This window comes from Arvicanthis niloticus, chromosome 24 (genome assembly GCF_011762505.2).
Source record: "Arvicanthis niloticus isolate mArvNil1 chromosome 24, mArvNil1.pat.X, whole genome shotgun sequence".
Taxonomy (NCBI): domain Eukaryota; kingdom Metazoa; phylum Chordata; class Mammalia; order Rodentia; family Muridae; genus Arvicanthis; species Arvicanthis niloticus.
This window is the reverse complement of record NC_133432.1, coordinates 37,350,804-37,376,917: the sequence shown is the minus strand read 5'-3', so window position 1 is coordinate 37,376,917 and position 26,114 is coordinate 37,350,804. Positions and strand designations below refer to the sequence as shown.

General features: G+C 52.0%; 3 protein-coding genes across 11 annotated transcripts; all 3 read left to right on the top strand.

Moving 5' to 3' along the window:
- The first annotated feature begins 721 nt into the window (after positions 1-721).
- Lrrc8e (leucine rich repeat containing 8 VRAC subunit E) lies at positions 722-12,002 on the top strand. Of its 5 annotated transcripts, XM_076923737.1 has the most exons (4): positions 835-962; positions 5,056-5,187; positions 5,344-5,486; positions 8,582-12,002. In XM_076923737.1, the coding sequence occupies exons 3-4, from the start codon at positions 5,349-5,351 to the stop codon at positions 10,829-10,831; spliced, it is 2,388 nt and encodes a 795-aa protein (XP_076779852.1). In that variant the 5' UTR covers positions 835-962; positions 5,056-5,187; positions 5,344-5,348; the 3' UTR covers positions 10,832-12,002. The 5 variants fall into 5 exon arrangements, with proteins under 5 accessions (XP_076779854.1, XP_076779855.1, XP_076779852.1 ...); XM_076923739.1 differs by lacking the exon at positions 5,056-5,187 and having other exon boundaries at positions 722-962; XM_076923738.1 differs by lacking the exon at positions 835-962 and having other exon boundaries at positions 3,217-5,187.
- Positions 12,003-13,372: 1,370 nt separating this feature from the next.
- Positions 13,373-22,543, top strand: Map2k7 (mitogen-activated protein kinase kinase 7). 4 transcript variants are annotated; one of them, XM_076923731.1, is made up of 13 exons: positions 13,373-13,673; positions 15,325-15,372; positions 17,945-18,086; positions 18,195-18,261; positions 18,382-18,495; positions 18,589-18,708; positions 18,864-18,971; positions 19,062-19,241; positions 19,330-19,410; positions 19,496-19,638; positions 20,190-20,235; positions 20,342-20,472; positions 22,301-22,543. In XM_076923731.1, the coding sequence occupies exons 1-13, from the start codon at positions 13,550-13,552 to the stop codon at positions 22,401-22,403; spliced, it is 1,407 nt and encodes a 468-aa protein (XP_076779846.1). In that variant the 5' UTR covers positions 13,373-13,549; the 3' UTR covers positions 22,404-22,543. The 4 variants fall into 4 exon arrangements, with proteins under 4 accessions (XP_076779846.1, XP_076779845.1, XP_076779844.1 ...); XM_076923729.1 differs by having other exon boundaries at positions 13,376-13,673; positions 20,342-22,543; XM_076923732.1 differs by lacking the exon at positions 15,325-15,372 and having other exon boundaries at positions 13,380-13,673.
- A 152-nt stretch (positions 22,544-22,695) lies between these two features.
- On the top strand, positions 22,696-26,104 carry Tgfbr3l (transforming growth factor beta receptor 3 like). 2 transcript variants are annotated; one of them, XM_076923735.1, is made up of 7 exons: positions 22,696-22,984; positions 23,881-24,017; positions 24,103-24,420; positions 24,924-25,038; positions 25,124-25,282; positions 25,498-25,569; positions 25,946-26,104. In XM_076923735.1, the coding sequence occupies exons 1-6, from the start codon at positions 22,915-22,917 to the stop codon at positions 25,560-25,562; spliced, it is 864 nt and encodes a 287-aa protein (XP_076779850.1). In that variant the 5' UTR covers positions 22,696-22,914; the 3' UTR covers positions 25,563-25,569; positions 25,946-26,104. The 2 variants fall into 2 exon arrangements, with proteins under 2 accessions (XP_076779850.1, XP_076779849.1); XM_076923734.1 differs by lacking the exon at positions 22,696-22,984 and having other exon boundaries at positions 22,988-24,017.
- The last annotated feature ends 10 nt before the right edge of the window (positions 26,105-26,114 follow it).

The window sequence follows — 26,114 nt, the reverse complement described above, 5'->3', positions numbered from 1 at the left end:
GGTGGTGGTAAGGCAGGATGAGTTGTTGTATTGTCGGTTTGGTTTTTTAATGAGCCTTTCAGAAGCTGAAGATTTAGCTCATCTGATAGAGTGCTTGTCCAGCATACACCCATCCCCAGCACTGCATAAACCACACATGATGGCAGTAGCCTGTAATCCCTCAGCCTGCAAACCCTCTTGTAATCCTCTCAGGTGGTAGAGACTCACATGCTGGAGGCTGGCGGGTGGGGATCAGATATTCAAGGTCATCCTTGCCTACTTGGAGAATTTGAAGCTAGTTTGAGGAGAAGGGGTGGAGGAAGTAAGAAGTAGTTCCAGCCTCCCCTACCCTCTCCCCTGGCCTGCATGCCCCTCTACTACCTGGAACAGTCCAGGCTGAGGAAAGAGTTTATCCCCGCCCCAGCCCTCCAACATTCATGATAGACCACAAGCTTCAGCAGAGACAGTTAGGTGGGAGCATCCACATTAGGTTAGCTTCCTGTGGCTGAGCACAGCTCCCGATGGCAGGCCAGCTCTGGAAGAGAGATAGCCCTCTACTCTTGGTCTTCCCCTGGCGCAAGCCTGTAGTACCTGTGCCTCGATCGAGTTTTAGTGCCAGCTGGGGATCCTTAGGGGTTGAGGGAAATGCTTCCCAGAACCACTTTCCTGACACCTGTCCAGGTGGTGCATCTACAGGATACCAGCTTGCCCCCACAGCCAGGAGGTAGAGGAACTGCAGACTTCTAAAACCCTTTTGTCCCAGGAATATCTCTTCTTGCTAGCGATCGCGCGGCGTGAAGTGGGGTCGACCTGAGAGCGTCTGTAGCGAGGCGGGGCCGAGCAATCCCGGGGGCGGGGCGGGGCGGCTCCGGGCCCAGCCCGCCCTGACTCACTCTCTGGCCCGCCCGGGAACTCTGCGGGAGTCCGGGTCGATCTACTTTCAGGGATCCAGAAGTTGGGCCCCATAGTTCCATCCCTGAGCAGTAAGTAGCGGGGGCTTGGGAGGCTTTCGTCCCACCGTGGAGATCAACCTGGACCCAGGGAATGGCCCGGGGGAGTGGAGGGAGTCGCTCAGGTGTGGGTGGCTCCGTGGCCTTGGCGGGAGCAATTCCACACACCCCGAAAGCTGGGGCTGGGAGAGGGGTGCGGCAACCCTCAGTCTGGCCCCAGGGAGCTGGTGTCCTGGGATCCAGGCAGTTCGGGATCAAGCGAAGGAAGAAAGATCAACAGGCAGGCGTCGACTCTTGACAATCTTGATTTCCGCAACCGTCCCAGCGTGGGATGGTGGAGGTAGCTGAGAAAGACAGAGCTTATCTTAGTGAGCGCCCTAAAAGCTGCAGAACTCCACCCTCACAAACCTGCTTCCTTGCAGTTCAAGGTTCTTATATTTGAATACTCCAAAAGCCCCTTCCAAATCACAGCAGAATAAACTTGGGAGGGGGCTAGCCTAGGAGTTTGTAGGCTCCCAAGACTTTCGGCTAGGGATGACTTTCCCTTACCTCTTTAGCCCCCTTGTAAAAAAGCATACGTATTGAACTTTGAGCTTTTTAGTTTTGCGTGTGCTTTATTTTTTCTTTACTATTTAGTTAGTGTGTGTGTGTGTGTGTGCACATACTGTGACACTCTCATAAAGGTCAGGGGCAACTTGTAGTAGTTGATTCTTTCCTTCCACCTTCCGGGGCTCTAAGACTGAACTGAGGTCTTGTACCTCGGCAACAGGTGCCTTTGTCCAATGAGCCATCTCAGCAGCCCTGTGCTTTGCGATGTTGTTGTTTTGCTTGAGACAAGGTATTATAGGGGTGTGCACCAACAACCATTCCAGGTTTTATGTGATGCTGGCAATTGAACCCAGGGCCTGAACAAACACCCAACCGACTAAGCCACATTCCTAGTTCTGACTTTGTATTCTAAAGGTTGAACACTCTTCTGTTTCTTCCCGGCCCTTAGCATATGAGCTGTAGCTGGGGAGGCTGGCTGAGGTTGGAAGCATCCCTTGCCTCCGTTTCAGCAGTAGAAGCAGTACTAAGGCGTGGATATGGAAAGGAGTTTGCAAGACCATCCCAAGCCTGGCCTTCTGAGACACCTCTCTTTGGTGTGGGTGTGTAGAGACCAGAGATTTACTTGGGATGTTCTCCTCAGTGGTTTCTCTATTTTTAAAGACATCTCTCACTGACCTAAAGCTCATGTTTTTGACTAGATTAACTGGCCAATGATCTTCAGGGATCCACCCACCACTGTACGGTGGGTGGAATGGGGCAGGGGGCGGGGTTAGATTTAGGCTACCCTGCCCACTTTTACATGGGTGCTGGGAATATCACTCAGATCCTCACTCTTGTTCATCAAATACTTTACTGACTAAGCCATTTCCCCCAAACCCACTTCTTACATAGCAGTTGCATCTCAGTGAGAGGTGCTTTCAATGGATGGGACAGAGTGGGTGCCATCAAACAGGAAGTAGACATTGACTGGGCAGGCTCAAATGGTACTTGTAGCAGTGAAATCATTAACGAGTTATGTTCATCCTCCGAGATGAAAGGACAAAGACCTCCTACACTTATACTTCCCAAACTGGGATCAAATTCAGCATTGGGCTAGACATGGTGGCACATCTCTGTAATCCCAGTACTTAAGAGGCTGAGGCAGGGGTGTTGAAATTTCGGGTTCATCTTGTGCTACATAGCCAGCACCAGGCTAGCCAGGGCTACATAGCAAGACCTTGTCTCAAAATCCATGAGGGATGCAAGAAGGCTGGAGGGTGGACCAGTGGGTAAGGTGCTTGCTGCAAAGGCATGAGTACCTGAGTTTGGATCTCATGCCCACATTGAAGGGACTCTAGCAAACCTGAGCACGGCAGATATGGCTCTGGGAGGCCTTGCCTTTCTCCCCCATTTCCCTCTGCCTGGGTAAATTACCGATTTCCCCTCTCTCTGTTCCTTTCCCCTTCTACCTCATCCTCCATCTTCTGTGTCTTTGTCTCTTATTCCATGTCCTCTGACCCTCTGGAGCAAATAAATCTCCTTTGTGCTGATTTGGTCTTGGGGTGTCTTGAGCTGACTCCAAGGTTCTCTAAACAGGGCACTGTGGCACACTTTGGTAACCTTAGTGGATTCCAGAATGACTAGCCAGTTCATCAAAAATGCTGATCCTCAGATTTCAGGGAGAGGCCTTGCCTCAAAAAAAAAAAAAAAAAAAAAAAAAAAAAAAAAAAAAAAAAAACAAAAAAAGATGGGAAGGTGGGTAGGTAAGATAGCTTAGCAAGCATGAACTCCAGAGTTTAATAATTAGAATCCATCCAAAGAGAATTGATACCATGAATGGAAGAAGATGTCTGACATCAACCCAACCACTGGACACATGCACACACACACACCCTTAAAAAGCAACAACAAAAGAAACCAGCATGAAAGGCAACAAGAGGAATTCTTTTATATAAACTCCATTGCTATTTTTCTCTGCACTTTCCCCAGTTCTGCTAGTCCCTCCTTCTGGATCCTTCCACCATCTCTGTCCTGACACAGGGAAGGGGGCCAGCCTCGCATCTGCCTGCTGGAATTTAATGGCAGGTTCTGGAAGACCTAGTTTGAGTCATGGAGCCAGACAATGATAATCCCCTGTGCCTCCCTCTGATTGTGTGTCTGTCTACATTATGCGTGTGTTTTGTTCCTGAGAGCTGAGCAGAGGGCTCTTGTCTTCTGGCCTCTGACTTGTGAGGATGGCCTGGCAGAGTTGAACTGTGCCACTGTGAGAGGGGTCAGGGAAGGTGGAGACATGCAGTTGATCCCTTTACATTTGTAGCATCCCTTAAGCCATTTCTCTCTCTCCCCCTATGGGTACCACTTCTATCAGATTATGCAAATTGGGTTTTTTTTCCCCTCCCAGTTCTGGAGACACTCTTGCAAACCCTCGATACTGAGCTACATACAGCTCCAGGCTAAGGAGGGCAACAAAATTTCTTTTTGAAACATGGTTTCATATAACTCAGACTGACCTTGAGTACCCTATGTAGCTGAGGATAACTTTGAACTCTGATCCTCTGAGACCTGAGACCCCAAGAGCTGAGATTGCAGGTGTGTGTCAATATGCCTAGTTATGTGGTGCTAGAGACTGGATTCAGAGAATTGTTCATGACAGAAAAGTCCCCTACCAATTGAGCTATCTCCACATCCTGAGACATTTTTTTATTTAACTTTTTTCTTTAGGACAAGAGAGTGGTAAGCATACAGGACCAACTGTCATGTAAAGGATCTTGTTCTCTGGTCTTCTCCTTACGTGTACCTGGTTCAGGATGAAGTTGGGAACCTCTGTCTCATGTTTACTTAATGCCGGATCCCTTTTCTATAGACCCTCCTACTGTACGTGGTTCTTCTCTGTCCTCCATACCCACACCTTGGCGAGCTCACACACACACACACACACACACACACACACACACACAGAAAGCTTGGATGCTGACAGGGGTGAGCTGCCCAAGAGACCCTCACTCTTAGCTTTCCTCTCTGCCCTAAGCAAGTAGCTGGCTTCCTGGGAGAGTGATGTCTTAGCTTGTATTCTACACCCCCCCCCCATGTGACTTGGGTCTGGCCTTTGTAATAATGATACCTTAGTAGAAAAGGAAACCAGAGATAGACAGAGTGGGCTGGTAGCCCTGTGCCAGGCTCCAGTCATAAGTGTCATCCTGAGAGTTTTCCAGTTTAGAAATTCTCATGCTACCTACCAGACATTCCAGAACACTCTTCCCTCTCAGGGCCCAGACTTCTTATTTCTACTTCAGATTCTAGGCTCTAGTCCCTAATTGGACACTCAGGTGTCTTGGCACATGCCTCCAGGGCTCAGTAGCCTTCGGCCTGGCCACTCCCTAACCCCTGAGGCCCTTAACTAGAGCACAACCACGTTCCAGCTTGCTTTTCCCTAGCCGGCTTTTCCGGTTAGAGATTGGAGGTGGTGCCCAGAGCACCCTGGTAGGGGGGCACACCCCGGAAGTCTTGAGCCTGGGGATACTGTGGTGGCAGGGTGGAGATGAGAGCCCAGTTAGAATAAAGGAGTACCAGAATGAATCTCACAGGCTTCTTCCTTCAGAGGTGGGCAGCCAAAGGAGGAGACTGGAGGACAGCTGCCCTGTGTTTTTACTCTCGTGAGTTCTGAGAGGGCAGGCAGTGAAAGATAAAATTGGCGCTTTGAAGAACGGGAAACGCTGTGAGACTGGGAGAGGTGAGTTCTGAAGAAAGCAACAAGACCCCTAAGAGGGGAAGGGAACATACAGCACATGGATTCTAGAAAGTTCTGGCAGGGCTGAGAGTGTGTTGGCTTCTCACCTGTGACTAGGCATACCCTTGCTCAACGCCTCTTGTCTCCTGACTCCCATAGGCAGGATGATCCCAGTGGCGGAGTTCAAGCAGTTCACAGAACAGCAGCCAGCATTCAAGGTGCTCAAGCCCTGGTGGGACGTCTTGGCTGAGTACCTCACTGTGGCTATGCTCATGATTGGGGTGTTCGGGTGCACCCTCCAGGTGAGGAACGAAACAAAGCAAAGTAGGGCCACACGGTGCCAATTCTTATGACTAGAGTTTTAGGAAGCACCTTCTTGATGAGTGGGAGGTGACAAGGCAGAGCCATGTTATGGCAGTAAACTCTAAGGGGGTACAAGGGTCTGGCTTTCACTGTGGCCATATTCATGACTATGCTAACGACAGGGGTCTTGACTTGCTCTCTTTCCAGGTGAGGGGTGAGACCAAAGATGCGAAGGTGTGGCACATCTTGGCAACTCTCCTCAGGGGTGTCTTTTTAAAAATACATATTTTTTCTTTTATGTGTGTGAGTGTTGACCTACATGTATGTATGTATGCTTGGTACCTGTGGAGGTCGGAAAGAGTATGTTAGGTTTCCTGGAACTAGAGTTATGGATGCTTGTAAACCACCATGTGGGTGCTTGGAACCAAACATGGGTCCTCTGCAAAAGCAACAAGTATTCATAACCACTCTCTAGCCCCTTCAGCCATGAAGGAACTGGGCCTCACCTTAGCAGTGTCCCTCACTGGGTTCCAGGTGAAGGGCAAGACCATAAAGGGGCATGGTTGTACCATGGCAGTGCTCATGACTGGGGTAGGGGGTCTTCAACTGTGCTGTACATAGGGGTAAGGCCCCTCCATGATGATGAGATGGGGAAATGTATTCAACTGGACTCTCTAGGAAAAAGAGCAGATCTCTAAAGGGGTACGCCTTGTACTTGAAGTCCTGAAGTCTCCCATGTCTTCTAAGAAGAGGGAGAAAGAGCCTGGGCATTGCGGTGAGTGCCTATAAATCTAGTTACTCTGTAGGCAAAGGCAGGAGGATCACAAATTTGGAGCCTAGGCCTCTTAGCAAGATCTTCTCTCAAAATTAAAATTAAGGCCACGTGTGGCAGTACACACCTGCATTCCCAGGAGACAGAGAAAATGAGTCAGGATCACGAGTTTCAGGTCAATTGTGAGACCCTGTCTCTAAAATAAAATGAATAATATAGAAAATAAGAAAAAGAATCAGTACTAGAGCACTTGCCCAGCTTACATGAACCTAGGGGTTCAAGAAAAATCATCATCAATAAAATAAAAGAAACAGACGAGAGGAAGCCAGTGCCAAAGCCTCCATACAGACCATTTCTGACCCCTCCTTCCTCTCCTCCATCCCTACAGCCGTGCTCAAAGTCTATAACAATATTAGAGTGTTTCCATACCCACACAGTTTTTCTTCTTTGTGGCTTCCAGTGTTAAACAAGGTTCTATTGCAGAGCCAAACTGCTAGCCCCATACTGGGGGATTCTAGGCAGGGGCTCTACCACTGAGCCACACCCCAGCCCCTCACTGGGGGATTCTAGGCAGGGGCTCTACCACTGAGCCACACCCCAGCCCCTCACTGGGGGATTCTAGGCAGGGGCTCTACCACTGAGCCACACCCCAGCCCCTCACTGGGGGATTCTAGGCAGGGGCTCTACCACTGAGCCACACCCCAGCCCCTCACTGGGGGATTCTAGGCAGGGGCTCTACCACTGAGTCACACCCCAGCCCCTCACTGGGGGATTCTAGGCAGGGGCTCTACCACTGAGCCACACCCCAGCTCCTCACTGGGGGATTCTAGGCAGGGGCTCTGCCACTGAGCTGAATCCTGTCCATAGCCTTCCTTTGACTAGTGTCTACTGAAGTTGTCTAGGCTGAATTTATACCTATTTTGTAGACCAGGCAGAGGCTGATTCTCCTGCCTCAGTCTCCTAAGTAACTAGGACTATAGGCTATAGCATCACTGGGCAAAAGTTTTTTCTTATAGATGGAATTTTGTTATAGATAGAACTTAAATTTTTTTTTTTTTTTTTTTGGTTTTTCGAGACAGGGTTTCTCTGTGTAGTCCTGGCTATCCTGGAACTCACTCTGTAGATCAGGCTGGCCTCGAACTCAGAAATCCGCCTGCCTCTGCCTCCCAAGTGCTGGGATTAAAGGTGTGCGCCACCACCACCTGGTGAACTTAAATTTTTTTTAAATGTATTTATTTGGTTTTTTTGAAACAGGATTTCTCTGTGTAGGCCTGGCTGTGCTGGAAGTAACTTTGTAGACCAGGCTGGCCTCAAATTTAAGAGATTTACCTTCCTGAGTGCTGGGATTAAAGGACTATGCCACCATGTCTGACTTCAGATCTTTTTCCTAAATGGAAAGATGAACTTTTATAAATTATTGAAAAACAAAAAGATGAATTCCAGATTCTCTTGCATCCATTTCCCAGTATGGCATTACATATGTGCACCAAACACCTAGTTTCTGCAGCGTTAGGGATAGGACTCTGGGGTTCATGCATGCTAGACAAGCACTCTGCCACCTGAAATACATGTCCACCCTACATGTTCACTTTCTGGAAGGATACAGTTCTATAGGACTCATCACTCTACTTCCAAATGAGGTTATAGAACTAGGGGTTGAGACTTAGTTTTCTTTTTGTGAGACTACAATTCAAAACACACACACACACACACACACACAGACACTTTTTTTTTGAGACAGAGTCTCTTATATATCAGGCTGGCCTTGAACTCACTATGAGTCAATGAATGTCCTTAATCTCGCCATTCCCTTGTTTCCATCTTCGATGTGCCACGAAGCCCAAGTCATGCATTGGTAAAAATCAGAACTGGTGCGTGCTAGGCGGGCACTCTACCAGCTTGGCTACATTCATATCAGTATGAATGTACCAGTATGAATGAAATACCCCAGTATGTTTTCTTTTTTTTTTGTCCTAGCTGTCCTGGAAGTAAGTTTGTCTTTTGACGCAGGGTTTCTTTGTGTGGCCCTGGCTGTCCTGGAACTCACTCTGTAGACCAGGCTGGCCTCGAACACAGAGATCCGCCTGCCTCTGCCTCCCAAGTGCTGGGATTACAGGCGCGAGCCACATCCCACATCGGTTCAGCTCCCATCGTATTTCTTTTCAGATTAAGGATGATGCTGTAGTTTAACAGCTATTCCACGTTCAAACAGCTTACAGCCGTCTAGGATCAGGGTCCCTCCCCCCCTCCCCCCTCATCCTGCTTCTCTTCCATACAATTCCCTAGATCCCTCACTGTCTTTCACTCTCTTCCTATCCCCAGGTGACCCAGGACAAGATCATCTGCCTGCCCAGCCATGAATCCCGTGAGAATGTGTCAGAGGCTCCTTGCCAGCAGCTGTTGCCTCACGGGGTCTCTGAGCAGATGGGGGGCGTCCGAGAGCTCAGCGGCCTCAGAAACAACCTAGACCTTCAACAGTACAGTTTTATTAACCAGCTGTGCTACGAAACCGCCCTCCACTGGTACGCCAAGTACTTCCCCTACTTGGTGGTTATTCATACGCTCATCTTCATGGTCTGTACCAGCTTTTGGTTCAAATTCCCTGGTACCAGCTCCAAAATAGAACACTTCATCTCCATCCTGGGCAAGTGTTTTGATTCTCCATGGACCACTCGGGCCTTGTCTGAGGTATCTGGAGAAAATCACAAGGGCCCAGCTTCTGGACGGGCCACGGTGGCCACAGTAACCACAACAGGGGTGGGGTCGGGGAAGGTGGGCGAAGGTGAGAAGGAGAAAGTGCTAATAGAGCCTGAAAAGCTGGTGACCGAACCTCCAGCTGTAACTCTGCTGGATAAGAAGGAGGGTGAGCAAGCTAAGGCCCTCTTTGAGAAGGTCAAAAAGTTCCGAGTGCATGTGGAAGAGGGTGACATCCTCTACTCCATGTACATCCGGCAAACAGTCCTCAAGGTTTGTAAGTTTTTTGCCATCCTGGTTTACAACCTGGTCTATGTCGAGAAGATCAGCTTTCTGGTGTCCTGTAGGGTGGAGACATCAGAGATCACAGGGTACGCCAGTTTCTGCTGCAACCACACCAAGGCCCACCTCTTTTCTAAGCTGGCCTTCTGCTATATCTCCTTTGTATGTGTCTATGGCATCACCTGCCTGTATACGCTCTACTGGCTCTTCCATAGGCCCCTCAAAGAGTACTCCTTCCGTTCTGTGCGTGAGGAGACAGGTATGAATGATATCCCAGATGTTAAGAATGACTTCGCCTTCATGCTCCACCTCATTGACCAGTATGACTCCCTCTATTCCAAACGGTTTGCAGTCTTCCTCTCTGAAGTCAGTGAAAGCCGTCTTAAGCAGCTCAACCTCAACCATGAGTGGACACCTGAAAAGCTGAGACAGAAGCTGCAGCGGAATGCACGTGGCCGGCTGGAGTTGAGCCTTTGCATGCTCCCCGGACTACCTGACACGGTCTTTGAGCTCAGTGAGGTGGAAGCGCTCAGGCTGGAGGCCATCTGTGACATCTCCTTCCCCCCAGGGCTCTCCCAGCTTGTGAACCTTCAGGAGCTCAGCTTGCTTCACTCACCAGCCAGGCTGCCCTTCTCTTCACAGATCTTTCTGCGAGATCGCCTGAAGGTGATCAGTGTCAAATTTGAGGAGCTCCGAGAGGTACCCCTCTGGGTGTTTGGGCTTCGAGGCTTAGAAGAACTACACCTGGAAGGACTCTTTCCCCCAGAAATGGCTCGGGGTGCCACCCTTGAGAGCCTCCGGGAGCTTAAACAGCTCAAGGTACTGTCTCTACGTAGCAATGCAGGGAAGGTGCCAGCCAGTGTGACTGATGTAGCTGGACACCTTCAGCGACTCAGCCTGCACAATGATGGGGCTCGTTTGCTTGCCCTCAACAGCCTCAAGAAGCTGGCAGTGTTACGGGAGCTGGAGCTGGTGGCCTGTGGGCTGGAACGTATCCCCCATGCAATCTTCAGCCTAGGGGCTCTGCAGGAACTTGACCTTAAGGACAACCACCTTCGGTCTATTGAGGAGATCCTCAGCTTCCAGCACTGTCGGAAGCTGGTCACTCTCAGGCTGTGGCACAACCAGATCGCCTATGTGCCTGAGCATGTGAGAAAGCTCCGAAGCCTGGAGCAGCTTTACCTCAGTCACAACAAGCTTGAGACTCTGCCCACCCAGCTTGGCCAGTGTTTTGGCCTCCGCCTGCTGGATGTGTCCCACAATGGGCTTCGTTCCCTGCCACCCGAGTTGGGCCTTCTCCAGAGCCTCCAGCATCTAGCCCTCTCCTACAATGCACTTGAGAGCCTGCCTGATGAACTGTTCTCCTGCCACAAGCTGCGGACATTACTCCTGGGCTACAATCACCTAACTCAGTTTTCACCCAAAGTGGCTGCCCTCCAGGCCCTCAGCCGGCTGGAGCTCAAAGGTAACAGGTTGGAGACACTGCCAGAAGAACTTGGTGACTGCAAGGGGCTGAAGAAGTCGGGGCTGCTGGTGGAGGACACCCTTTACGAGGGACTGCCTGCAGAGGTTCGGGAGAAGATGGAAGAGGAGTGAAGCCTGGTGGGGGAGGGACAGGTTGACAGAGGCCTTGACGTGTTTCTGCCCTAACATTGTATTCCAAGGGAGATAGGTCCAGCAGGAAAGGAAGGCCAGACATGTCAGTTTTGTGCAGCTCAGACAAGATCCTCGGACTGGTTTGTCTTGGGAAGAAACAGGAGGTGGTGGATTTGGGGTGTAACCCCTTAGGGAAGGATTAACTCAGTCTTAGGTTCTTCAACCAAAACCACACCTGTGTCTTTGGCTGGCTGGCTGGCTTGTTCTTCCTCTGAACATTCCGGCTTAATTAGTTTCCTTTATGGGAGTGGGGGAAGAATACCAATGGGATTTCCAACCCTTCCCAACAATGATCAGCATATATTTAGGGCTCTCTCCTAAGGAGAGGACACAAGGACCAGTTCCAAAGTTCTGTATCCCAACTTTAATGCCAAGTCCTTCTTTTATAAGCCCTTTGTGACAGGGATGGGTACTTAGAACAATGGCTCTCACATTTAGCTATGTAATAAAATCAGCTGAGGGGCCTGGAAGAAAATAAAACCTTTACATGCTTCCCACCCCACCCCTGAAATACTGACTCAGAATTTGGGTAGGGCCAGGAATCTGCTACTAAGTAAGTATGTCAGGTAATTCTGATTCAGGTGGTCCTGAGACTATAGAATGGAAATGTTGGCATAAAGACTGGGCTGGCACTGAAATTCAGTTGGGAGAGTGCTTCCTTGGCATGCAGAAGCCCTGGGTCCTGTCCTCAGCATTTCATAAACCAGGAATGGTGAAACATATGTACTATAGTGATGCCTGTATAATACTCTGGAGGTGGAGGGAGGAGGATTGAAAGGTTGAAGCTGGCCTGGGAGACAGCATAGCTTGGCTCAAAACAACTAAGAATGGAATACTGAAATGTCTAGATATGGAGCCCCTTTTCTAGAGCCTTAGAGAGTCCCATTAAGTTAAGCACCACATAAATGAACAAACTGCAAACCAAGTCCGTCACAGATCCCCACAAGAGCATTCATCATGCATTTACTAAGATTAGCTGAGTCCAAGTTAAGACCGCTGGTGGAGGCTGCCTTTTTTCCCCTTAGTCCATGAAGGGATTTTCCTTTGAATGTTTCCTGTGCAGGGGGGCATATACCAGTGGGTGCTTAATAAACAAGAACTGTAATTCTGACCTCTTTGTACAGTATGGTTGTCTAAGCTTCCTACATCTGGGACCAAATGATGACAGCTGTCTATCAAATCAGGCTCTCTGTCCTGGGAGGAAAGATTTCCAAGTTACTTCAAAAGAGGGTGAAGTATCCCAGCACTTGGGAGGCAGAGGCAGGCGGATTTCTGAGTTCGAGGCCAGCCTGGTCTACAGAGTGAGTTCCAGGACAGCCAGGACTACACAGAGAAACCCTGTCTCAAAAAAAAAAAAAAAAAAAAAAAAAAAAAAAAAAAAAAAAAAAAAAGCAAAAAAGGGTGAAGTAGAATCAAGAGACATTGGGTAGAGTTTTCTGCCTAGTTTTTTTGTTTTGTTTTGTTTTGTTTTTCCTAAAGAATCCACCTCACCTCACCCTTGAGTTGCAGGCCAGCCTGGTTTACCGAGTAACAGGGCAGCTAGGACTACACAGAGAAACTTTGTCTCGAAAACAAAACAAAAACAATCCAATTTCCTCTCCTCCTCTTTTATCCTTTTAACTCTAAACTTCTGTCTGCTCCACCCATAGGTCATTACCAGGGGAGTTCTCAGAAGCCGTTAGAGGCCAAGGCCCATCCCAAAGTGTTCACTGCTGCTTCCAGAGTTGTGCCCAGCCTGACCTCCTAGGTTTGGTCACAAACTTTATTATCCTAGTATTCTTGGAAAGACTTAAACTATGTTGTGTGGGTATGGGGCAAGCAAGGCAGAGGCATCTAACCCCAGGGACTGTCTTCAGACTGGTTTCAGGAGCTGAGTCCAGATTCTCGGGCGAAGAGACGGGGGATGAGGGTGGAGCGCCTTAAGGTCTCAGGCAGTCACTGCCAGATTAACCTTGATTCTGACACCGAGCTCAAGACTCTGGTTTCCCTCTCCTCTTGTCAGGCCTTGATCTACTCTCAGTTTGCTGGACTGGCTGAAATGGAAAGGGATTACCACAGGACCTAATTACGGTGAGGAGGCGGCTTCACGCTAACAGCGAAGAGTTCAGGCCGTAATTAAGCATAACAGGTCCTAATGAAGAACCGTCCAAGATGTGGAATGTTGTTCTGTGAGGGCGCGGGTACCAGAGAGGCCCCAGAGATGGACAAGGAATGAAGAATAAATCCGGCAACAGCCGTGAGCGTGCGCAGTAAAGGCGCGAGCTTGGCCGGTCTCCCGCTTCTGCACGCAGGCGTTAGGTTGACCGGCCTTCGCGTTCTTTTTCTTTTCTTTTTTTTTTTTTTTTAAGTGATTTCCAACAGCGCCTCTTGCCAGAAAGCTCACGCATGCGCACCGCGGAAGGTAGCGGTGGGTAATGACAATGCACGAGGCCAGCCTCGAGCTCTAGGTGGCATCAGCTTCCTGTTGGAATACAGTGCGCACGCGCGGCGTTATGCATGCGAGGCAGGGCGGGCACGCGCTGGGGTGGTCTAGGCAGGACGGCGGCTCGGCGGGGTCATCCGGGCGCAGGCGCAGTGCGGTGTTTGTCTACCCTGGACTGACGGGTGGCCTGGCGGTGAGCGGCGGCGGCAGCGGCGGCGGCGGCGGCGGCGGGGAAGATGGCGGCGTCCTCCCTGGAGCAAAAGCTGTCCCGCCTGGAAGCCAAGCTGAAGCAGGAGAACCGTGAGGCCCGCAGGAGGATCGACCTCAACCTGGATATCAGCCCACAGCGGCCCAGGCCCAGTAAGCACGGCCGCGTGGGGGAGGGGCGGGCGGGGCGGGGCGCGCAGTGGGAGGCCCCGCCCATCGGGCAGATCCTGCCCCCGCTTCCGGGGCGCTAGTTCTCCTCCCCTCCACTCTCTACGCTGTCAGCTTGCAGGGAGAGAGGGTCACGGTGACCTGGGAGACGGGTGGGCAGTCTCCAGGGCGACTCTCTCCCCACACGTACCGCGGTCCTGAAGTTCACACCATTGGGAGCTTAGTGGCTGGGTCCCCCTCGCCCTGTGGTCCGCTCCCAGAGCCTTGTCACCTGCAGGCTTTCATACCCGAATCTACGCTACTGTGACTACAGCCAAGTCTTTCAACTCTGCAAACAGTCATATCTCTTTTGACTCAGTGGTTCCACCCCTGCCGTTTCAGTGACTGTAAAGAGGTCTTAGCAAACAGTCCACACACGTGCATGCCCATCTGCCCACGTAGATCACTTAGTCCTTTTTGATTAGAGGCTTCCTCCGTTTGACTTCTTTGGTCATATCAGTTGGCTCCTTATAAGCCTGGAAGGACCTTGTCACTGGACCCAGCTGACTGCCTCCTACATACAGGGGCACCTCATATCTCTGTGACCAGCTAGTTTCACTGTTGCTGTCTAGTGTGTCTAACCCTCTGGAAACACATAGCCAACTCTCAGCCTGGCACCTTTGTCTGCTGGGCTCAAGTGACTGCTGGTACTACAGACACCTGTAACCAGTCTAGTCTCACCGAATAGACACACGCCTCCTTTCTGACTCTACCATCGTTGGGCCTGCCTCCCTGACATATGGTCCTGTACCAAAAGGGCTTCCCCCTTTCTTTCTATACACACATCCAGCTTGTCCACCATGACCACAGTTAGCATCCTTGTTGTATCCCAGATACCCCTGTCCTCAGTCATCTTTGCTGGAAAGAATCTGATATTTCTCCCTTCTCACCAACCCCTTCTCTGTCCCTCTTGATTCAGCAGAATGTCTTCTTTATATTCTCTGTGATGTAATCTTTGGAGTGTATGCATTATAGTTGTCTGTGGGTTCACTATGGTAAGAGGGGAAAGGCAGCCTCCCGTAGATGAGAATTCTGTTCACTACCTGGCTACCCGGCCTGACTGACCTTCACAGCTTGATCGTCTTCCTGAAGAGGCATTCAGGATTCCCTTCATCCCTCCCCCTTCTGGCCCAAGTCTTCCAGGTTTCCCTCCAGGGCGATAGTGAGATATCGCCCTGAGAGGTGGGGATGTGTTTCATTGGATTCTGCCTGGGACCAGAGGCTGGGCCAAGACTTGGAGGGCCCCTGCTGGATTCCAGGGCCGCCCTTCCACACCCCTGTGGATGGAATAGGGTTGGGTATAGGGTTCTAGGTGTCCCAAGATCTGCCTGACCCTAGAGCAGAGTAAGACCTGGTAAGGCTAGTGGCTGGCAGGCCCCAAGGAGCCCCCTGCAGGTGTCTATCTCTGTCAGCTCCACACCTTCCTCCCACCATCCCATCTCTGTTGGTTTCTACCCATCTCTGCAGTTTGGTGCCGCGTGCCTCCCCCTCCTCTTCATTATGATTTGATTTCTTTTCTGTTGGACAAATCGGTTGTTTCTGTTGTGATTTATTGTGGTGTTTTTTTTTTTTTTCTTTTCTTCCTTTCCCCATCCAGTTATTGTGATCACTCTAAGCCCTGCTCCTGCCCCGTCCCAGCGAGCAGGTACCAGCCTTTTTATCATTGCTGCTTGCATATCTGCACATTGATCTAACCGCTGCCCCAGCTGCAGAATGCCATCCCCACCCCATGCTCTGTGTGCGTGTGTATGTGTGTATGTGAGAGAGAGAGAGAGAGAGAGAGAGAGAGAGAGAGAGAGAGAAAGTTCTGTGTCTTCATTCTCACTCTTTCTCCCTTAACTATAGCAGTGTGAGCCTGGTTGTACTTTCTCTGTGTCCGTTAGCTTTCTCATTTCTTCTCTGGCTCAGTTTGGAACCCTAGAAGATGAAATGAGCTCCCCTAATGAGTGGGAATCTGCTAGGTGGGCACACAATGGTGTGTGTGTGTGTAGAAATAAAGTAGGTAGAGATAGGTGCGCTGCTCTTACTTAATCTGTCTCAACTATGGATGACTGTCATTATTTGTGTACTGTGTCTCCTCTCAGGACCAGGAACATAGTAAGTACAACAGACCAAGTTCGTGTCCTGTGGGGCTGAGGCTGAAGTACGGGCTCCATCAGTGGACACAAAGCGTATTCCTGATCCAGTAGAATAGTCTAGTAGGGGCTTTGTAGAGGGGTCGGGAAAGCCTATGGAGGATACAGGATTTGAACAAAAGTGTCCCAAGAGGTTAGGGGAGGCAAGACCTCCCCCCACACACACTCTTACACATAAGGACTCCATGCTAGGGGTAGCTCAGCTGTGCTGGTTCCTAGGTGTGTAGTGTCCCATATGTGTAGGAGAAAGAGTAACTGTGTTGATAGAAGTGAGAAGAGCTGACTATTGGTGGTGGTGTGTTCCCAGCTTGTGTGTATACATGGATGCATGTATGTGTGCTCTATGTGTACACATTTGTCTTTTTGCACATGAGTGTATGTGTGTTGGGCTAGTAGCCTACACACCTAAGGGTCCCATAAGTGGGCACATGTCTCCATGATCTGTCTTGCTTTCTCTCATTCGTTCACTCATTCATTCATTCTCAGTTTTTTCTCCCTCACTGACTTATACTTAATCTATTCTCTAGGCCTGCCGTGTGACTCTAAACCCGTCTAACTTCTGTTCTCAGGGCTTTTGTATATCTCTCTCCCTTTGTTCATCAAATCCATGCTTCAGAGAGTGGGGCCAGCAGCCTTTTCCCTGAGCCTGGGGCAGCCCAAGAGAGCTTGGTGGTCTGTGTGGGTCAGGGGACTGGCAGGTGGTGGAGAGGTCAAAGGTGTGGTCCTCACTCCAGAGAGCTGAGTTGCCAAATAAAGAAGAATCACATGTACTCGTGGAAGTGAGCTGTGGACAGTTCCTAGTGCGTCTGCATACAGCTGGGTGCCTCCCAAGTACCAGGGCTAGAAAAGGACCTGGATATCAGCAGTAAAAGGCCGTTTGTGTCTGACCGTCAGTCTCTGGGCCTAAGTTACTAAAAGCCGTTAGGTTGTCTGTGGGAAGAGGCGGTAGTAAGGATAAGGCTGGAGAGGTGTGTTGGAAAGTGGCGGGCTCAAGGCCTTCTGGGAAGAAAGTGGTGCTTGAAGGGTGCTTGCTGCTGATGTCCCGAGCTGAGCTAGCTATAATCCTCCTGGGGCACTAGGGCCCCTGAAGTATGAGAGGTCCATGGAGAGCAGATGCTTCCAGGAGCTACAGGAGTCTCACGGTCCCTGCCTCTAGGCCAGAGAGACCCCCTAGCTCTTCAAGGAACGTCCTCTTAATGTCTCATATCCTCTTTGGCTGTCTGCAGCAACTCCTCTGGGCAGCTGGGTCCCAAGTCTTGGCTCTTTTTCTGTCTTTCTCCTGTCATCCCACACCCTAACACTGCCCGCCCATCCTTGGGGTGCCTGCTGCCTGCCTGCTGTCTGCCTGTAGCATGTCCAAGCTGTCCGCATGCAGGCCACTGGGAAGTACCAAGCTCCCCTCCCTGGCCCAGCATTTTCTTCCTGCCCAGCCCAGCTAGCCCCTGGAAAAGCTTTGCCACCTAGATCACCATCAGTCTCTCTTCACAAGAACTCAGGCTTAGCCTGGGGGGTTCCGTTCCCAATCCCTTGACCCTAGTTCTGCAGGCCTTGCTGGGAGATGCACAGATGAGACAGCTGGACAGAAGGTGGCCCTCCCTATTCTAGGAGTGTAATCTAGGGCAAGATAGCCTGAAAACAGAGTTCCATAGCTACTGACTCTTGTCATCCAGTGCTGGTAGCCAGGCAAGGTTCTTGATAATCACTCTGTCCTCACACATCCTCATGTGAGCACTGTGACCCTGAGCCTGCTCCCTGGCACTGGTGAGGGAACAAAGAGCTGTACCAGGGAAGCTCCCTGGCAGAGTCCCCTTACTTCTCTGCAGTTTGTGCTTGAGGATAAACCCTCAGCCTCTGGAACTACCCCTCTCCCACCAGACCACCTCATCTCCTTTCAGGTCAGAGGGGCAGGAGGACTACCCTGAAGATGCCCCAGGGGGTGGGGAAGGAGGCCCTAGCCAGCAGAGCAGGGGACTGTTCCAGCTTGGCCGAAGGGATACCAGAAAGGAGAAGATGAGAACACCAAATCCTTGGTAGCCAGCTAGATGCTAACTCCTTTCATGCCCCTGGTTTTTAATTCCCCAGCCCTGCAACTCCCACTGGCCAACGATGGGGGCAGCCGCTCACCATCCTCAGAGAGCTCCCCACAGCACCCTACACCCCCCTCTCGGCCCCGACATATGCTGGGGCTCCCATCAACCTTGTTCACACCCCGCAGTATGGAGAGGTAAGCTGATGGAGCAGGGCCAGCCTAGGGTCCTCCTTGTGCTGGTCCCAGGGAGGCGGGTGATGTTTGTGGGATCCTCCTTACCATCTTGTTTTTTTGTCCCATCAGCATCGAGATTGACCAGAAGCTGCAGGAGATCATGAAGCAGACAGGGTACCTGACTATCGGGGGCCAGGTACTACCTCCCCATAGCTAGGCACCCTGGGGGCTGTGTCAGTACCCAGGCAGCCTAGAGGTGGTGGGTGACAGAAACAGAGGCTCTGAGGACCCTCCAGCTGTCTTGCTCTTCTCCCAGCGTTATCAGGCAGAAATCAATGACTTGGAGAACCTGGGAGAGATGGGCAGTGGTACCTGTGGTCAGGTGTGGAGGATGCGGTTCCGGAAGACAGGCCACATCATTGCTGTTAAGGTAAGCCGTGCACACCCCAGTCCAGGCTGTATCCTGTGCCCTTGCAGCCTGCCCAGTACCTGCAACTTCCCTCTTGGCCGTCCCTCCTCGCAGCAAATGCGGCGGTCGGGGAACAAGGAAGAGAACAAGCGCATCCTCATGGACCTGGACGTGGTGCTCAAGAGCCACGACTGCCCCTACATTGTTCAGTGCTTCGGCACCTTCATCACCAACGTGAGCACCCTGCCTGAGGGACCAAGCCCCTTCTGGGAAAGTCTCAGGTCATCCTCTGCCCCTACAGGGTCCTACATGTCCCCAGGTATCATTGTGTGGCTAGGGTGGGGAGGAAAGCATGGCTGCCCCAAGCCCTGGGTACCACCCTCCTACAGACAGACGTCTTTATTGCCATGGAGCTCATGGGCACATGTGCAGAGAAGCTGAAGAAACGAATGCAGGGCCCCATTCCAGAGCGAATCCTGGGCAAGATGACTGTGGCGGTGAGCAGCTCAATCTGGGCTTGGATGGCTAGATGGGTGCCCTAGGTTCTTTCCCCCCATGACAGGTGCCCAAACTTGTCTGTCCTACAGATTGTGAAAGCATTGTACTATCTGAAGGAGAAGCATGGCGTCATCCATCGTGATGTCAAGCCCTCCAACATCCTGCTAGATGAGCGGGGTCAGATCAAGCTCTGTGACTTTGGCATCAGCGGCCGCCTTGTTGACTCCAAAGCCAAAACACGGAGTGCTGGCTGTGCTGCCTATATGGCTGTGAGTGGGCCCCTGCTAGGTCTGATCAGGGGACTGGGTGGGCTGGCCCTACCTTCAGGGTATATCCTCCTTCTCTCCCCCCCTGCAGCCTGAGCGCATTGACCCTCCAGACCCCACCAAACCTGACTATGACATCCGAGCTGATGTGTGGAGCCTGGGCATCTCACTGGTTAGTTGGGGCTGTTGTCCTAGGGCTTGGTGGGAAGGTAGGGATCTCTTACCTGCTGTTCCAGCAATGCCTGTCACCCTCCCAGGTGGAGCTGGCAACAGGACAGTTCCCCTATAAGAACTGCAAGACAGACTTTGAGGTCCTCACCAAAGTCCTACAGGAAGAGCCCCCACTCCTGCCTGGTCACATGGGCTTCTCAGGGGACTTCCAGTCATTTGTCAAAGACTGGTGAGCACTCCCATGCTGCCTGTCCTTGCTCCTACCTCTCTACTCTGAGATGTTCTGGGATATCAGGTGTCCTCATGCTACTGGGGAGGGCACAGGCTAGGAAAGGGGAAAGGATGAGATGGGTACAGCTGCAGGCTGGCCCATGGCTTGTGGCTGTAGACAGGAGTTAAAGCTGGAGCCCTGGGAGTCACTTTCTGGGTTTGTTTGGACCTGGCCTACAGGGACAGCTGGCCCTGGTATGGTGACCCTGCAGTTTTGCTATAGAGGTTGTATAGAAAGGTCACACTTGAGTCTTAACTTTCTCTTCTGCGACCCTCATAATATCATGGTTCCAACTCCCCAGCTGGCTCTTTACCTAATACTGTATTGGGCCAGGAGAGTTTGTGGAGCCCCAGCCTGGTGGAGCCCAGATGTGAGCAGCTGCTTCTGGCTGATCTAGAAGACCCCTTTCTCACTGGAGAGGGAGGGCCTGAGCACAGATGCACATCCAGGCGCAGTCGGGCTTCACCTCCCTGACTCTCACTTCTCTTTTCTCCCTGCTCTCTGTCCAGCCTTACTAAAGATCACAGGAAGAGACCAAAGTATAATAAGCTACTTGTGAGTACCTAGCCCCCAATTCCCACCACATGTGAAGTCCTCCTGGCCTCAGTTGCAAGACCAGGAGGACTGACTCCTCATCCTAAGCCAACTCTTGGGCCTACAGGAACACAGCTTCATCAAGCACTATGAGACACTCGAGGTGGATGTCGCGTCCTGGTTTAAGGACGTCATGGCAAAGACCGAGTCCCCAAGGACTAGTGGAGTCCTGAGCCAACACCATCTGCCCTTCTTCAGGTAGCCTCATGGCAGCGGCCAGCCCCACAGGGGCCCAGGGGCATGGTCACAGGCCCCCCCCTTTCCCACCTGGCCAACCCAGCTGCCCATCAGGGGACCTGGGACCTGGACGACTGCCAAGGACTGAGGACAGAAAGTAGGGGGTACCCATCCACCTCTGACTCCCTGCCCACCAGCTGTGGACAAAGGGCATGCTGGTTCCCAATCCTTCCCACTCTGGGGTCAGCCAGCTGTGTGAACCCCACCCCACCCCGACAGACACTGTGAACGGAAGACAGCAGGCCATGAGCAGACTCGCTATTTATTCAATCATAACCTCTGGGCTGGGGTGACCCCCAGGGGCAGAGAGAAAGCCCCTTGTCCCCATCCCCCAAACTCCCAGTGTCTGTCCCCTCCACCTTCTCTCGAACACATGCTTGCTCTCCATCTTCCCTTCTGTCCCTTCCCACTCTACCTCTGTCCCTTTCTGGTTTCCCTGTCTCCCTCCCAGCCTCTGCCTCTCTCCTAGCCTAAGCCTGGGCCCAGCCACTCTACACTCAGTGGAAGCCCCAGGTTCACCTAGGCTTCCTTAAGTCTTTGCCCCAGGATGGCTTTGTGGGCATTGTGACTGCAGCCAAACCGGTTGCTGTCTCTGTGTCTGTCTGTCTCTCTTTGATCTCAGGGGGTCCTTTTGGAGTTTATTGTATTTTATTGTACTTGGTGGGTGTGTGTGTTTGGGGGGGTTGTCCTCATGGGGTGTGTCGGTACCTTCAGAAACTTTTACCAAAGTAATGTTTAGCTGCTTGTGGTGGGCGCCCCTCTCCTCCACTGCCTCAGGCATTGGGGGTTGGACTGCTTGCTGCTGCTTGTCATTTCCGGCCTAGGAGAGGCCAGGCTCCACTGGGGGACCCTCACATGGGACTGGGAAGTGCTTACAGTTTGGGGTTGAGTAGAAGAGCTCAGGTGGCACAGAGGGAGACCGGGGGCCTTCAGGGAAAGTGTATGAGGGGTGCAGTAGAGAGGAGCAGGGAGCAGGGAGCAGGGAGGGAAGTGGCGGGAATCAGTGACAGGAGTGATGCCAAGGGACAGGAGGGGTTCCGAGAAGTCAGGGATTGAGAGTGAAGGGAGTCGATGTGGAGGTCCGAGCATGTGAATCAGGGACAAGATGGACAGGCTTGGGTGCAGGGGAGGCCAGGGTATTGGTATGTGAAGTGACTTAGTCCCATTACGCCCCTGAGCGCCCCTTAGCTCACCTAGAGCTGGCCAGCTCCAACCCATCTTGTGGCCCGGACTGGGTCAGATGTCTGTCCCTTTATCCTGCAATGACTAGGACAGAGTGGGGTATGTTTCCTTTTTGTTGGTGATGCATGCAATTCAAGTGGACAAGAGAACAATTTAACAAAACAAAACAATTTACCACAAAACCCAGCACCAAAGTTGAGAAGTCTTGCTGGATGAAGCTGATGCAACCGTAGGCTTAGGTGACACTGTGGCTCTTAACTGTCCTATTGACTCGTCTTCATCCCATTCACACAATGCCGCATGTTTAAACTGTACTAGAAGTCATCTTTTCTGCCCGGGGCAGGGCGCCCTCTCTCTTTATCTCCTGTGTTTGGGAGGTGGGATGAAGTAGGGATAGAGTAGCAAGCCTGGCCCCACCCTTACCGTTCTGGGGCTAGCCACAGCATGGTAGCCTTTGTGTGTACTTAGGTCACATGGCTGGCCCCAGGGCCAGCACAGGCCCAAGACTGGGCCTCATGGTTTTATTTTTATTTAACTTTATTTTCTGTGTGTGTGTCTTGTGTTTGTCTGTCTGTCTTGTCTTTGTCTACTGCCCTCTAGTGTTAAGTGGGAGCCTGGAGGAGTCTCCCACTTCCCCACCTTTTCCCAAGTCCTTTCCTCTGTCACCAGCCATCCCTCTGGCCCAGGCAGAGTGGGTCTCAGGCAGGTAGGGACCTGGAGTGGCCTGGTCCCACCCTCTGACCTCCTCCTCAGGCCACCAGTGTTGCCCTCTTCCCTTTTTAAAACAAAATACCCTTGTTTGTAAAAATCCTTAGACGCTTGAGAATAAAACCCTTCCCTTTTCTTCTGAGTCTGGTGTCCTGAGCCTGGTAGAGATGTGGGAAGGGCCTGGGAGGAGGGCTTTCAGTGTGTGGTTAAGGACTGCATTCATGGGGAACAGCAGGGCCGGGAGCTGGGTGGGAGGTGTTGGGAGCAACTGAAGGTGTCAGGCAGCTTTACAAGGGGCCCCGTTTTCCTAGAAATTTCAGTACATCAAGAAAGCCCTTATCCATGCAGACCTTGAGCATGGGCTCAGATGTCAGCCCCTCCACCCCCGCTCCCTGCTTCCCAGGGTGACAGCCTCACCAAGGCCAGGGCTACCTACCCACACCTAGAGGGCTGGGTACAGCCCAGCCAGGTGCCTGCTGCTGGCCTGGATCACTCCAACCTGGACAGGCCACCATGGTGGGCACTACACTCCTGCTCCTGGCCCTGCTCCCTGGGACCTCCACTAAGCACAATGCACCACTTGGTATGTAGAGGCTGGCACGGGGGCTGGGGGCATTGTGTCCCACTTCCCTATTGTCCCTTCTCAACTTGCTTTTGCTTGCGTGTGTGTGTGTGTGTGTGTGTGTGTGTGTGTGTGTGTGTGTGTGGTGGAGTCGGGTGTCGCCATCCCTTTTTCTTTTCCCAGACTAGCCCCTCTGCCAGTTTTCTCAAAGTTCTCAACCAAGTGGTGATAAGGGCTGTGGGAGTAGGGCCAAGTGTGCAAATCATTTGTGATAAACTCCCAGCTAACTGCTGCTTGAAAGCAATCATTTGCCTGTATAGGTAGTGTGTGTGTGTGTGTGTGTGTGTGTGTGTGTGTGTGTGTGTGTAAGTGCAAGCCTGGGTAAACACAAATAACCATCCACCCTTACCTCTTGGTGCTCTCCTTTGGGTACTTGAATATCTGTTAAACAGAAATTCCCAGTCCAGTTGCCTGTCTGTACTGAGCCTCTGGCCTCTGGAGGCATGGGGGTGGGTACCCTCCTGCCTGCAACAGATGCCAGCACCACCTCTTCTTAGTGGACAGTAGCTCATACTGGATCTCTTAGACTCTAAGACTTAGCAAACTGGATAAGGCAGAGAACCCTGACTTCATCTCCTCTGCTGACCACCATCACAGGAGTACATCAACCCCGTGTATCCCCTTGTCTACTCTGCAAATGGCACGAAAGGTCAGAGAATGAAAGAGCACAGCTTTGTGCTGGCGTCAGCTACTAGGCTCTGATGCCACTAAAGGGTACCTGGTAGTAACTTGGAGAGAATTTGGCATGCAGCTGAGCATGGGTAAAGAGACCACCTGTAATGCATCCCTTTTCCAAGGGCTTAGGAGACAAGGGCTCCCTAGAGGGAATTGTGCCCTTGCTCTGTGCTCTGTTTCAGCACCTCCGTTCCCTGGGGCGCCTGGCCCCTGGCTTCGCAGACCCCTTTTCAGTCTGGAGTTATCAGATGCAGAGGACGCATTCCCTCGCCGCGCAGGGCCACTGGAGGTTCCGGCGGACAGCCATGTGTTTGTGCAGGTGCGGGCTCCTTAATACAACAGGGGTGGGTGGGGAGAGGGATAGATGGGGACTGGTCGACCTTGATGGCGCCTTGATCCCTCAGGCGGCCCTGGCCCGTCCTTCACCAAGATGGGGCCTAGCCCTGCACCGATGCTCAGTAACGCCTTCTTCACGCCCGGCCCTGGGGCCTGCTCTGGTGCTTCTACGTGGGGGCTGCCCGGCCGACGACTCTGTCAGCTTCTCACCACCTCCACGCCCGGATGCTGCTAGCGTCGCACGCTTCAGCTTCCGCCTGCGCCCGGTATTCAATGCCTCAGTACAGTTCTTGCACTGCCAGATAAGCCGTTGCCGCCGTCGCAGTCACCACCGCCGAGCTGTCCGCCAGACACCAGTGCCTTTGACCCCACCAGCACCGTTGCGGGTGCGCTAGTAGAAACAGTGATCTCAGCACCTTCGGAATATTCTCTAGCTAGGCAAAAGCGTTTCTGGCAGCTGAGGGACCTTAGGAGGCAAAGTGCTTTATGGTCTGGGCCCCTCTCAAGATGGGTACTGGGCCTAGAGATATCCCTCATGGGGCTCTGCAGAAGGACTCCCAGTAGACTAGAAACGTACAGCCTTCTGCTCTAGACTCCTTGGGTGGGATCCGGAGTCCTTTTAGGGCTGGAGGGCTGGATTCAAGAAAACACCGATATGTCTAAACTTCTGCACATTTGATTTGCAGGCCTCACTTGAGACCTAGAGGCTGACATATGGGGTGTTCTAGGGCTGAAGCCATTTTTATGTTTAGGGGTTCCGCCCAGGAGTTCTGTGGTAACCTCCTAGCTGTAGTGGAAAGCTGGAAGCGTAAACCTATTTATGAGCCCTGGGAGACCAGACATAGAATCACCGAGACACTGAAGTCTGGTTTCTTCCCTCACAACCCAGTGTCTGCCTCAGGATGAGGCATGTACTGGCAGCAGCTTGAGCCTTGGTACTGACAGCCCCCACCTGCACATGCTGACACAGCCCATCGTGGTCACAATACCTCGTCCGCCCCCTAGTAAGCTCGCAAGCAGCCCTGGACCCGGGATGGGAGGGATAGATTGGTCCAAGACCTAGTCTCAGCCTTGTACCTATCCCCATAGGGCCATCCAAGAGTCTCCCAGGCAGGGCGGTACGCCCAGAGCCACCCGCTCCAGCCGCTGCAGCACTGGAGCCTGCACCAGTGGTGGCATTGGTGTTGGCGGCCTTCGTGCTGGGTGCTGCACTGGCCGCTGGGCTTGGGCTTGTCTGCGCGCACTCAGGTACCAACTTCTGCTCCGCCAGAACCCCACACCTATTTCCACACGTCCAGACAGTCTAGTCTACCTGCCCCACCCCCACCCCATGCACCCTTACCCCTGAACCTGCCTTCCCAATCTGGCTCTTTAGGGCTGGTATATCTGCAGAAACTCCCGCCAGGGGGCGCGCCTAACCTGGCGCAGGTCACAGGCAACTCCTAGCTAGCTTCTTCTTTCAGCACCCCCACCCCCAGTCCAGCCTCCTAGAGCTTCGCTCAGCGGCCCCCAGCTCCAGAGGCCCTAGTAGGCGGGTAAGTACTGGGTGTGAAGGTCTGAAGCAAGAGCTAGAATAGGGACGTGGTGCAAGGATCGTTCACGGGTTTACTCGTGGGACTCCAAGTACTTTGTGCATTCATTTTTTAATCTTCTTTTGAACAACATTCAGATGGATACTTTTATAATGTCAAAGGTGAAAGTGGAAATTGGATTTGGGAGATGGGGTCACCGACAGTGAAGAAAGGGGTCCTTAAACTTGAATAGATAAGTAAGGGGAATTTACACAGTTCCTAGTCTCACACACACCAGTACATAGATTGGTGGAGGAAGCCAAGGTTTGGGGGGTGGGGGTGGGGGAATGTGACCTGAACAGTGCTTTCCCTTTCTGAGCCTCTGTCACCTCCTCTCTAGAGATGGCACAACGCAGTGAGCTTCTGAGATTCATCCAGCCATGATTTCAGTACCCTTTGGAAGGACTTCTGCATGTCTCCCCTCCCACCCTTTTTCCTCCCTCCCTCCTTCCCTCCCTGCCATCACTTACCTGTTCAAAATAAATTGGTGACCTGCTAACTTCTGACCT

Excerpts from the sequence above, each read along its gene's own strand:
- Lrrc8e (XM_076923739.1), top strand. The coding sequence starts at position 5,349 with ATGATCCCAGTGGCGGAGTTCAAGCAGTTCACAGAACAGCAGCCAGCA. Across the intron at positions 5,487-8,581 it reads TGTTCGGGTGCACCCTCCAG|GTGACCCAGGACAAGATCAT; the intron begins GTGAGGAACGAA and ends TCCTATCCCCAG.
- Map2k7 (XM_076923731.1), top strand. The coding sequence starts at position 13,550 with ATGGCGGCGTCCTCCCTGGAGCAAAAGCTGTCCCGCCTGGAAGCCAAG. Across the intron at positions 18,496-18,588 it reads GCCACATCATTGCTGTTAAG|CAAATGCGGCGGTCGGGGAA; the intron begins GTAAGCCGTGCA and ends CCCTCCTCGCAG. Across the intron at positions 18,709-18,863 it reads TCGGCACCTTCATCACCAAC|ACAGACGTCTTTATTGCCAT; the intron begins GTGAGCACCCTG and ends ACCCTCCTACAG.
- Tgfbr3l (XM_076923734.1), top strand. The coding sequence starts at position 23,769 with ATGCAGCTGAGCATGGGTAAAGAGACCACCTGTAATGCATCCCTTTTC. Across the intron at positions 25,039-25,123 it reads AATACCTCGTCCGCCCCCTA|GGCCATCCAAGAGTCTCCCA; the intron begins GTAAGCTCGCAA and ends CTATCCCCATAG. Across the intron at positions 25,283-25,497 it reads GCTTGTCTGCGCGCACTCAG|CACCCCCACCCCCAGTCCAG; the intron begins GTACCAACTTCT and ends TTCTTCTTTCAG.